This window comes from Gymnoscopelus microlampas (genome assembly GCF_963454915.1).
Source record: "Gymnoscopelus microlampas genome assembly, chromosome: 3".
Classification (NCBI taxonomy): Eukaryota; Metazoa; Chordata; class Actinopteri; order Myctophiformes; family Myctophidae; genus Gymnoscopelus; species Gymnoscopelus microlampas.
In genome coordinates, this window is record NC_139940.1 from 53,509,207 (window position 1) to 53,522,328 (window position 13,122).

The following is a 13,122-nucleotide window of genomic DNA, read 5'->3' on the forward strand; positions in this document are numbered from 1 at the left end:
CTACAGCTGGGGTCCTTGGGGACCCCTCCATATTTTATACTTTTGCTATTCAAGAATTGCAGATCTGCAAGCTTCGTGCCATGCCATCTGCTATTTATGATTTTTTTAATAATTTTGCTTTTTTAAACAAAAAATCCGCAGCCAAATGCATATCAACTTGACGGTCCTCGGCACGAAAACGTTTTGAAATCTACTGCCCTACAGTGCCATAAAATGAGTGTTTGTCTGATTGTGTCCCTTGCAGGACGCCGCTGCACGCGGCCGCCTTCACCGACCACGTGGAATGTCTGCAGCTGCTGCTCAGTCACAACGCCCAGGTCAACAGCGTGGACGCCACGGGGAAAACCCCTCTGATGATGGCAGCCGAGAACGGACAGACCAACGCCGTTGGTGAGTACCAAGAAACTATTTTCTATGACATGTTTTGACTCTTGAAAATTATATTGATGGCATTGAGGATAAGGGCATATCAACTTAACCCATTCAATCCGGGAACGCATCTGTGTTTTTAGATGTCTTTGGCTATTCAAAAATAGCAGATATACAAGTTCATAGCGCTGCACCGAGTGTCGCGCTATGAGCTTGTAGATCTGCTATATTTTTGAAAAATCATGAACATTTGTGCAAATCTTTGAATATATATATTTTTTAAAGCAAACATTTGTAACTCAAATCTTTGCTTCTGGGGGATTCTGCAAATGTCTTCTAAATCCTAACAGGTTATTTTTTGGGCCGCGGACCCCCATCTCAAAATGTTGTTCCAGGGACCCCCCAGAAGCAAAGATTTGAGTTAACCCATTTAGACCTGAGGCCGATTCTAAAAACACCTTCTAAATCCTGATCTAGGTTTTCTGAAAAACTTCAAATATGTATTCAAACATTTAAAAAAATGTATGTTGCTATATACTGTACTGTACATAGCAACCCAAAAGGGGTTCCTGTCTTGAAAGGTATAGTTACAAATAGGGGTTCCTGCCCAAAATGGGTTAAAAATGTTCGCTTTAAAACATTATATATATTCAAATATTTGCACAAATTTTCCAATTTTTTTTTTCAAAAATGGCATATCTACAAGCTCATAGTGCGGCACTCGGTGCCGTGCTATGAGCTTGTATATCTGCTATTTTTGAATAGCCAAAGTATAACATAACGGTTAAAGTGGTTACACAGATGCGTTCCCGGTCTTACATTTTTTATTATTTCAATTATTTACGTTTTTCAATGTATGCATTTTTGGCCCTCATGGCCTTCCATATTGCTGATCTGGTTTAACATTTGCATACAGTTCTCAATAAAGTCCTCAATAGGCTCTATGCACAGCAGCCATATTGGAAAGAAATTGGGCCTCGTCTTACTTCCTTCACAGGTGTTACCAATGATACTAATGAAGGCTCTGTTCCATTCTGGTCAGGGTGCTGATATTGTGCATGTTGGCTCACTAGAAACACTCCATTTTGACTCCCAAATGGTGTGTAACTCTGAGAGTGTACAAATGGAACCAAATGGACCCTTACGGGTTCATTTGGTTCCATTTGTACACTCTCAGAGTTATGGGGGTCCTTGAAAATAAGACAACCACTGTGCCACACTAAATGGAACAGAGCCTTAATTAGTATCATTGGTAACACCTGTGAAGGAAGTAAGGAAGGGGCCCAATTCATTCCCAATATGGCTGCTGTGCATAGAGCCTACTCTTCGGCATCAACCAGGTTTATTCTCTCGTATAGCCTGTGGCTCTGCATGTTTGGTACGTTGGTAAATGAATCACCATCTCTGTCTGTCTGTGTGTGTGTGTGTGTGTCTGTGTCTCAGAGCTGTTGGTCAGCAGTGCAAAAGCAGATCTCACACTGCAGGATGCAGCCAAGAACACTGCCCTTCACCTGGCCTGCAGTAAGGTATGGATAGACATTATGGTGGCGCTTGTTTGCTCTGTCTACACGCTCTACAGCACTGTCGCCCAAACAGTGGGTTTGGGACCCATTTATGGGTCACGAGTAAATATCCTTTTTTATTATCTTTTATGACAAAAAATAATTAATTATTATTTCAAAACATTTAAAACAAATAATAATAATAATATATTAAAATATTTTTCAAAAATAAGAAACATCTAACATGTTCAGAAATTAAATAGAAATTTCCCTGGAACATTTTTCCAGAGAAAATGGCAGATATACAAGCTCACAACACGCTGCGACACGTTGTGAGCTTGTAGATCTGCTATTTTTTGGGGGAACCACTGCTCTACAGCATCTGATATTTCCACCTGTATCCATCGGGTGTTGTCTACAGTATGATTCAGGACAGGGTTGAGCAGGATTTTTTAATTGAAACTTAAAAACTATGAACATGAATTCGGTAGACATGGAGGAATGCTTTACAGTAGGCTGTTTGCCGGGCCAGAAGGCCTGGGTCCTTGCGTAACAACACAGAGGTTTTCTGTTACAATACGTTGACTCTAGGTGGGGTTGGTGAAAGGGCCTTTCTGTGTGGAGTTTGCATGTTCTCCCCGTGTCTCCTAGGGTATTTAATACCCTCACAAAAACATGCAGTAATCCTGGTCACTATACTGCCTCCCCCTGGTCAGCCAGGGCGCCTGATGGAGGAGAAAGGAACTGGTTGGAATAACGTGTTCCTTCCACGCGCTACGTCTAACCAGGGAACCTCCCCCCTGTCGGGTGATAAGAAGCGGCCTGCTTGCTCCTCATGCATTGAAGGAGGCATGAGCTTCAGCTTGGGCTCTCCCTAGGCTGGCAGAGGGAGAGTAGCGCCCAGGATTACATTTGGCAATTGGCACTGGGTGAAAAAATATGGGTTACAAAATCGTGGGATAAAAATTAAAGGTAAACAATACGTTGACTCATTTGCAGTTTACAGGTTACAATCCATGGCAAATATTACAGTAATTACCATTAATTGGAATGAATTGACCTCTTAATCCAGTAACATAATGCTGCATTTGATTTAGCTTTATTCTTTGGGGGGGGGGGGGGTTTCTGCTGTCTGATTTATGATGTAATGCATTAACCTGTTTGGTAGGTCTACAGTCTACAGTATGTGCTGACTGTTTTTTTTTGTTTTTGTTTTTGTTGTTAATGTTTTTCACAGGGACATGAAACCAGTGCCTTGTTGATCTTAGAGAAGATCACAGACAGGAACCTCATCAACGCTACTAACGCAGCCTTACAAACGTGCGTATGAACCACGTCAACGCTGGGTTTCCTGTTTCATCAGTGTTTTTATTTCAAGGACCCCCATGACTCTGAGAGTGTACAAATGGAACCAAATGGACCCTCCCATTTGTACACTCTCAGAGTTAGTCCTGTAAGGGTCCATTTGGTTCCGTTTGAACACTTTAGAGTTACAGACTAGAGGTCTTCACGGGTCAAATATAAATACCCGAACCCAAATGGACCCGTGAAATTTTTACCCGGAACCGAATGGACCCGGCCTATGGTCCAAATATGAAGGACCGATACCCGAATGGACCCGCGAAAAAAATACCCTTGACCGAATGGACCCGGGCCATTATTGGAAATTGAGAACCGGACCCGAACAGCACCGAGAGCTGTCGGAAACCGACCCGTATAGAACCGTGATATACAAGAACCGAACCCGTACATAACCCGAGCCTCCGAAAAACCCGAACGCAAAATTGTTTGCCAACGTCATTAGTACAAGTTGTCCAGCATTAAATAAGATTTGTTTCATACTTTCTTACCTAAATGTTAACGTAGCCTCCGTGGTTGTGATGTATAATCCCAGTCAATGCTCATTGGACAGCTATACAAAAATAAATCCACGTTCTAGATGTTTGTAATCCTTCTTCATTGCCAACTATAATCCACGTAAATGTCTAATGTTAAACCACATTTAATGTTGTTTAACATTATAATTGGCTTTGGAGTTTCCATTGTGCTTTGCAGAGTATACCGGTAACAACATGCTATGATATTAACTCGACTATTTTACCATTTTAACCATTAACCAAAGCGTTACGTTAATCGACAATATTTGATATAACTGGTGTATATAAATGAGTGGGTAAAATATGTCCAAGGATTGGTCGGTGATGTCATATCAGATCGCCGAAGAATCCTTGCTATTTTTAAAACAACATGGCATATCGTCCGTCGCTACTTCCTTGTTGCATAGTGACGTCACTGTCGAATCCTTGGTATCTTTGTCCTAGACTTTCAACGTGTGTGTTGATTAGGGATGTCCGATATTATCGGCCTCCCGATATTATCGGCCGATATTAGCATAAAAATTGATATCGGGAAAATATCGGTATCGTTTTTTTTTTTTTGCTTTATAAATAAGTTACAGGAGTTCTTACTGTATATGGTGTGTGTGATATGAAATTTGAGCTTACCCTAATCACAATAATCCCCGCATATATCGGTATCGGTTGATATCGGTATCGGTAATTAAGAGTTGGACAATATCGGTATATCGGTTATTGGTAAAAAAGCCAATATCGGACAACCCTAGTGTTGATGATCAGCGCCGTTAATATTGCGCTGTAGTCTTTGCTCGTGGTTGTGAAACACTAAACAGGATTATTATTTCATGTCAACATTCAAGTACAACTATCAGAAGATGTAACTCAGGTAAAGTAATGCGCCACTCTGCAAGTTTAACTAAAGTTTTCCACCTGTCCAAAGTTATTTACAGACAGAGCCTTCGGTCAAGAAAGACGATCATCAAGGCTAATACAGACATATGTTTTAATCATCCTATCCTTGTTAATATATCGCCATTTAGGTCAATGATATAACATTATGTAGTGATATGATAATATAAATAGCAGCCAGTCATTGACTGCGTCACTGCCAGTCTGTCTTCTTCTGAGCGACCTCCCCCCCTCCACTCGGGTATTAATGGAACCGTCCATCTCACAGTCTGAGCCCCGAGACCCACCGCTCGCCGGGTCCACTCGGGTATTAGTGGAACCGTGCATACCGGCTCCGACCCGGACCCGGAGTCACTTCTTGTGAATGGACCCGTGACCCGTCCAGTAGAATGGGGGGGGGGGGGGGGGGGGGGTGGTGGAATAGCTGGCCGCGATCCTCCATTGCAGAGCCATGGCCGTTTGAATTTGGCTTGTTTTTTGAAAAACACCTTAGAAAACAGAAACAGAAATCAGATATTTTATACATCTTTTATAAATCCTTTAACATGGAAGATGCCTAGATGTTTTGTTGTTGCGATCACGTGATATCTGGTTGTACTCTTCATCGGTGGTGCTTAGATCATTCACAGCGCCCCCCCCCCCCCCCCCCCCCACACCAAAAAAATCTAAAAGTCGTCATAAGTCGACCTTGGCAGCGTGGGCGTTTGGACGACGTCGCATCAGAAGTCGTTCTTGGCAGTACTTCAAATGGTGACACTAGTCGATCTACAAGTTCACACAACACGTTGCACTGCGACAGGTTGTGAGCTTGTATATAAAAAGCAGTACAACCTCTAGGGCCTGCTAGTAAGTAACAGGCACAGAGGAAATGTAGGACGTCTCTTGTGAGACATAATGGTGTTGTTGTTTTCTTCCCTCCAGGCCTCTCCATGTTGCTGCCAGAAATGGCCTCACTGTGGTTGTACAAGAACTGCTGGCAAAGGGAGCCAGCGTATTAGCTGTTGATGAGAACGGTGAGGTTAACCACATAACCACACGTTTCTGTTAAATTGTTTCACAATTAGCCGATCTACAAGCCCACAGCATGTTGCAATGCGACGTGTTGTGAGCTTGTAGAGCACAACTAGCGCCAACTAAGTGTAACTCCCTCAGAGGAGGGCTGTGGACAGTTAAGAAACCCGCCTACCAGTGACATCATCGATGGGGAATCCAAGCTAATAGAAACTGCAGGCTTTCTATTCCTGGAATGTTAGCGTGCTATAATGGAAGCCATTGTTCTTGTGTTAATAAAAACATTTATAAGAAAAACCTACCCAACAATGATGTCATTGGTAGGCGGGTTTCTGAACTGTGCACAGCCCTCCTCTGAGACACAGACCGAGTAGATTTTTTTTTTTAAAACATATTATCATCAGCATTAGTGAGGCCCAATTATATGAAGATAGACTGAAAATGGGTGAAGTCTTCCTTTAACTAAAACTAGTAAAAATAACAAGAAGTAGAATTAAACTTAAAGGGATAATAAAAAATAAAAAAAACGGTTTTGTCACCACATGGAGACCTAAATTAATGTATATTTTTTTGTTTTTGTCACATTCCTAAGCCAATTATTGAATGACCAGCGGACCGATAGGCAGTGGTTCTGGTAGGAGACACAAAGGAGACTATTTGTGTCTCCTACCGGAAGCGCTGCCGGTCATCAAATCATTGGCTTTGGAATGTGACAAAAACAAAAAAATATCCATGAATTCAAGTCTCCATGGGGTAACAAATCGATAGAAAAAAAGTCATTTTGGGGGTGAACTATCCCTTTAAATTATAATATTTTGTACGGTATTTCTGACCTTTTTAGTCTCTCACCTGACTAAAACCTCCAAATTAAAGAAAAAAGGGGGAAACTATTAAAAAAGTCAAAACGAATACTAACCTTGCATTACGGCCACCAATGTCCCCTTTCAGGCTACACACCGGCATTGGCGTGCGCGCCCAACAAGGACGTGGCCGACTGCCTGGCCCTCATCCTGGCCACCATGATGCCCGTGTCCCCCTGTCCCCCCTCCTCCTTCAGTGCCATCAACCACTACACCACCAATACCACCACCAGCACCACCAGCAGCGGCAGCAGCCCCTCCAAGGGCCTGCCCGCCCTGCGCAGCCACCACACCTCCTACTGCAGCTTCAACAACATCAGCCACCACCACCACACCTACTACAAGGACGAGGAGCTCAACGACTCCGACTCAGAGACCTACTGAGGAGGGACCCCCGGGGGGCCCTCCACACACACACACACACCGACACACACACACACACACACGCACGTGTTTGTATTACTACACTTGTGGGGACATGCACATTTGTAACCCTAACCTCAAAGCCTGAATAGGCTCTATGCACAGCAGCCATTTTGGAAAGAAATTGAGCCTCTTCTTACCTCCTTCACAGGTGTTACCAATGACACTAATGAAGGCTCTGTTCCATTCTGGTCAAACAGAGTCAGGGTGCTGATGTTGTGCATTTTTTCCTCACTGGAAACACTCTGCTACACCAGTGGGACCCTCATGGTTCCTTGAGGGGGTTCCAAATGGCACCTTTAAAGGTGTTTAACTCTGAGAGTGTACAAATGTACACATTTGTACACTCTCAGAGTTATGGGGGTCCTTGAAATGAAAGGGTTTGAGAACCACTGTGCATGAAATGGAACGGAGCCTTCATTAGTATCATTGGTAAAACCTGTGAAGGATGTAAGGAAGAGGCCCAATTTCTTAGCAATATGGCTGCTGTGCATAGAGCCCATTAACTGTCCTCGGACCACTTTTTTGTCTGTCTACGCCAAATCTCTTTGCCAAAAACAGCAGATCTACAAGCTCAAAACGCGTCTCAGCGCAACACGTTTTGAGCTTGTAGATCTGCATTTTTTTTTGTTTTGAATGTTCCCCCCAGAATAGGCATGCTGGAGTTCAAGTGGTTGAGGGCCGTTCACAACAAGCACTCTTAACTATAAAGACCTAGTTTAAAAAAACATTCTAACTACCGGTAGTGTGAATGGCAGAGTCCATACTACAACTATAACAAAAACAGTGGTGAACAGAGGTTATTTTCATTATGGTTATAGTGCTTGAAGTGAACCACCCTTTACACAAAGTATAAATCAGGCATAACTATGCCTAACCCCTAAATGTCTAGTCCTAACCCAATCGGAATCTTTTCCTAATTGTAAACCTAACTGTAAAAATGTTGTTGTTTTTTTCCTTGTGAGGACCGGGAACATTTATCACACTACATTAGTGGAGACATTTGGCCCTCAGAAGTATAGAAATACAAGTACACACACACACACACACACACACACACACACACACACACACAGTACACACACGCACACACAGTACACACACGCACAGTGTCTTAAAAATCACCGCCGCCAGCTTGGGAAGGGGGCAGGATAGGAGACGAGCCCACAAAAGGAGCCTTAAAGAATCCCCCCCCCCCCCCCCCCCTCAAACAACGTGAGACGTAGGAGAGTCGAGGAGAACCTCATCATCACCATGTTGTCCTTCTTCCAGCAGCTACTGGACCCCCACTGGGCCGCCACCCGCCCGCCGCCGCTGCTGCTGCATCACCCCTACCAAACCCAGAGGTCCTCTGGCTACGGTAGAAACCGTACCGGTACGTCATCCCTACCGAGCAGTGTTGATTTCGTCGAAAACTAAATAAAAACTAAGCTATGATGACTAAGACTAAATATATTGACAATTTCGTCAACAAATAAAAACTAGACAAAAATGTTATGGAGGGACGAGTGGAGATGAGATCCAGTAGAACTAAAAGACAATTCATTTTATGTTTGGTTGCGCTCGGGTGTTGCGCTCTGAAAATAGCCGATCTACAACGCGTTGTGAGCTTGTAGATTAGCTATTTTCAGCGTGCAACCAAGTGTAAAATCAGCCATTACGACGCCACCAAGGCACCGCCAAAATACATTTTAGTAGACTAAATCAACTGTAGATTTAGCCGACTAAAATCTTATGATATTCAGTCGACTAAAACTAGACAAAAACTAAAACATTTCAGATGACTCAAATAAATGGAATTTTATCCAAAAGACTGTGACTAAAACTAAATAAGAATTTGCTGTCAAAATCAACACTGCTACCGAGCCCAGCGGTCCTCTGGCTGCGGTAGAAACTGTACCGGGCAGTCGGGGATTCCGTTCCTTTCTTTTACGGCAATAAAACACGATCGGCGAGGGAGTAGCACTTCACTCAGAGCAACGCAGACAGGGACCAAAACGAAGGAGGCCGAGACATTTTCAGCCTGTTTTAAAACTGTAGAAGTGGATTGAATTTAGCTCTTTCTTTTCTTTCTTTTTTTAACGGAGGTGTAATTGATTGTTAATTGATTTGTGGAGTGGAGCAATTGTGTCATAATGGGTGCGTTCGGAAATACGCTCCGAGGATCTGCTCTGATTTCAGAGGGCTCTGGTGTCGACGTCATAGAGCGTGCCGATATCGGTCAATTTACAAACGGTCAGAATAGATACTCATTAACTAACGTTGCCAGTTTCATCTTTTAAAACCCATTTTTATGAACGTGTTTATTACCTGTTTTGGTACACGACCGCGTGTTGAATACTGTCTAGAGCAGTGGTTCTCCAAGTGTGGTTCAAGGGCCCTGAGGTTCCAAATGGACCCTTGGGTCAGTAACTCTGAGAGTGTGCAAATGGAACCAAATGGACCCGGAACTCAGAGTTATGGGGTCCTTGACATTAAAACGGTTTGAGAAGTATCAGAAATCTAGAGCACCAAACAAGCTGCAAACATTGCATTTTGCAATTACTTCCTCCTCCAATGTTCAGGCACTTGGGACAAACCCGGCTTTTCCCACAGAGTGGTCAGTGTGCGCTCTGACTGCTCCCAAAGAGCAACACTTTGAATTTTCTAAACGGCAGTGGTGGAAAAAGTACTCACATTTTTTACTCAAGTAAAAGTATCAATACTGCAATGTAGTATATATACATAATACAATACTCTGTTACAAGTAAAAGTCTGGTAATCAAAATGTACTTGAGTAAAAGTGCAAAAGTATTGGTATCAAAGAACAAAAGTAGGAAGTTCTCATTTTCCAGAATGTCCCATTTCACAAGTTTTCAATTGTATGAAAATCCTTTGAAAATAGCAGATCTACAAGCTCACAATGAGCTTGTAGATCGGCTACTTTCAAATGGCCCAAATGTATTTAGGGCTGAAGGGGTTAATATGTTTTGTAATAATAATCAAATCTACAAAGTAACTAGTAACTAAAGTACAATATTTGCCTCTGAGATGTTGTGGAGTAGAAGTAAAAGTACTGAAAATGTGAAATACTCCAGTAAATTAAAAGTTCCTCAAAATTGCACTTAAGTACAGTACTTGAGTAAATGTACTTACTTTACACCACTGCGAAACGGCAACGCTCCGGCCGCTCTGAATTTCCGAACAAACCGAGAGCACCCAGGGTGCACTCTGGTGCTCTCGGAGCCTATACATTCCGAACGCACCTCAAGTGGAGTCCGATAGGCTGATAATCGCACACTACACACACAACGGTCAGAAACGCACTTACGCACGATTTATGCTTCGGTTTACGGCGGTGTCGTGTACCAGAAATGGCCGATTTACAAGCGCTGCGGCTACAACGCGCCGTGCGCCTGCAGATCAGCTATTTCCGCCGTGCCACACCACCGCATGATGGGGCATAAATTAGACATTATCCTCCCAAGTCTGTAATCCATATGGGAGGCAGGGAGGGGAAATCAATTATTTTTTATGAACCGGAACTTTTAGTATGCTCATAATGTCTTAAACGCCTCGTCCTTTTAGTGGGGGGAAAAAAATCAAATCACAGTAATTGCTGACCTGAATGATTTAAGAAAAAAAAACTATCTGCATATTTCCTTTTTTAGCTGATCAACTTGAAACTATCCTTTTGAGGTTTAGGCTTTCATAAATAAATTGTACTTCTTTTCGGTTCTATTTCTGTCATCGTTTGGTGCCTTCATTTGTTACTGAGGAGAGACGAGGGCATACAGGAGGGCACTTAACCCATTAAGACCTGAGGCAGCGTCTAAAAAAATTCAAAATCCTAAAAAAAAAAAATCGGAAAAAAATATTTAAAAATAATTTTCACGATTTTTCAAAAATAGCAGATCTACAAGCTCGTAGCGCGGCACTCGGTGCCGCGCTATGAGCTTGTATATCTGCTATTTTTGAATAGCCAAAGACATCTAAAGTGACACAGATGCGTTCCAGGTATCAATGGGTTAACATAACGGTAAAAAAAACAAAAACACAATGCACACTTGGCAAGTACGAACTGCAAGGTTTTATGGTAAGCACTGATATGGAAGTGAGGCTTCATGCTTCATGAGGAGAAACACTGTAAGACCAGTAGGGCAGCATTTGATTTCCTTATGTTTGAAACATGTTCTCTTTCCTTTATTTTGCTCATATTAATCAATATATGATGACAGGTTTTGCTTGCTTTAACTTTTACATGAATGGACATGAAAACCACTTGATCCTATATGTCTGAACATTGCCTCTTCAGAACTCCCCTGGTTTGTCTCTTTTGACACACGTTTTAACTGGAAAATATATGTAACGTTACAATACGTTTGCTAGAATGGAGGGGGAGACTTTAGTTTTTCTCCTTTTCTTTTAAGAGGGACGAAACTAGCATGTACATAAGAAATTGACTGTGAATTCATTGCTCCCCTGAATTCGTTCAGTACATGAGATTGCTGTATATTTTATGAGTAATAAATAAATGAGTTATGTTATTTAATAATGATGTGAGTCTTCTTTATGGAATATATTAGGTAACCTACCTATGTGCTCTAATGACCGATGGGTTTTAGTACTAACTAAATGATGAGCACAATAACCGACGCATAGAAGGCACCATCTTCGGTATGTACTGCTATTTTCAGTATTGTATAGCATTTTAGAATGTTAATTAATGTCTCACTGTAGTCCTATTTACAGACACCAGTTAACTTTACCGCCACAACTGCTGCCACTTAAGTGACTGTACATCATTATCAGACTTTCTTTTATCCTTCAACTTCTTGTTTATGCCCCAAAAAGACTGGTTAATGTGGATATACAGGTTTTGTAGCAATTGTAGACATTAGCTTTTAATTGTCGAATGCACGTTCTAATCATGTATACACCAAAACATTTTGTAAATATTTTATTAATAACATTTTGGAAAAAATAGCCAATTTAACACAGAGGTGCCCACCTATCCTGTCACCGACAGGGCTATTTATATACAAAGCAAAGCTATGTATGTGCATATTTTATAGACTATTTTGGTTTGTTCCTTTTTCCCATAACCATTATTTTGCCTGTCTTATACTTTTATGTATTATGTATCCACTCTGAGGAAGTTTGAAGAGCAATAACGCCACTGTCTATAATGTTGAAAGCAGCATAGGAATTCACACTTTGTAGGGTTTTGTTTTATAGTCTGGCGACACCGTGTGGTGACTGGTGGTCACTGGTCACATCAAGTACTAGTAGCCAGTGGTGGAAAAAGTACTCACATTTTTTTACCAAAAAAAAAAGTTAAAGTATCAATACTGCAATGTAGAAATACTCAATTACAAGTAAAAGTTCGGAATTAAAATTTTGAGTAAAAGTACAAAAGTATTAGTGTAAACGTGTACTTATAAAGTACCAAAAGTAGACAGTACTCATTATGCAGATAGTTTTCAAATGTATAATTTTTTTTTTTAAATAGCAGATCGTGCTTAAGTACAGTACTTGAGTACATTTACTTAGTTACTTTCCACCACAAGTAGCATAATATGCTTTAGAGCTCATCTTATTTCTTACGGGTCCATTTGGTTCCATTTGTACACTCTCAGAGTTACACACCCCTAAGGGGCCATTTTGGCCGTTTCCAGTGAGCCAACATGCACAATATCAGCACCCTGACTCTGTTTGACCAGAATGGAACAGAGCCTTCATTAGTATCATTGGTAACACCTTTGCATTTCTTCACAATATGGCTGCTGTGAATAGAGCCTAATCATAAATCCCAGCAAAGATGTATTGTAATAATACAACATTTTTTACATTTAAGGCCATGTTTAAAACAAGCTGCAGCCAATAAATGTATCCAGATGATCATTTGTAAATGTATATTACAAATATGCATGAATTCTATACAATATTTTATTAGGTGGGTCTCGACTAATACTGAATAAAAAATGGACAGTGATTGATTTAATTATTAGACAGAAATGTAAACATCACAAGGTACAGTGACTACAGTCAGACTTTAAGGTTAAAAGGATAACAAAAAAATTCCTGGGGACTTGTTTCCATTGCGGTCCTATGTATTCAATTAATCCCAGAGTCAAGCCATTTAAACAATGCTTTGTTCATTGACTATTGAGCTGAAATCCATAATTTATTGACCGGTGTTTTATTGTAGTG

At 41.4% G+C, this 13,122-nt stretch overlaps 1 protein-coding gene across 1 annotated transcript in view; it reads left to right on the forward strand.

Moving 5' to 3' along the window:
• Nucleotides 1-7,198, forward strand: part of ankrd28b (ankyrin repeat domain 28b) — a 71,705-nt gene extending 64,507 nt beyond the window's left edge. Inside the window, exons 24-28 of the mRNA XM_084053171.1 lie at nt 245-390; nt 1,813-1,895; nt 3,109-3,191; nt 5,558-5,649; nt 6,596-7,198. Coding sequence (XP_083909297.1) covers nt 245-390; nt 1,813-1,895; nt 3,109-3,191; nt 5,558-5,649; nt 6,596-6,891 — 700 coding nt within the window. The 3' untranslated portion in view covers nt 6,892-7,198. The remainder of the gene's footprint in view (nt 1-244; nt 391-1,812; nt 1,896-3,108; nt 3,192-5,557; nt 5,650-6,595) is intronic.
• The last annotated feature ends 5,924 nt before the right edge of the window (nt 7,199-13,122 follow it).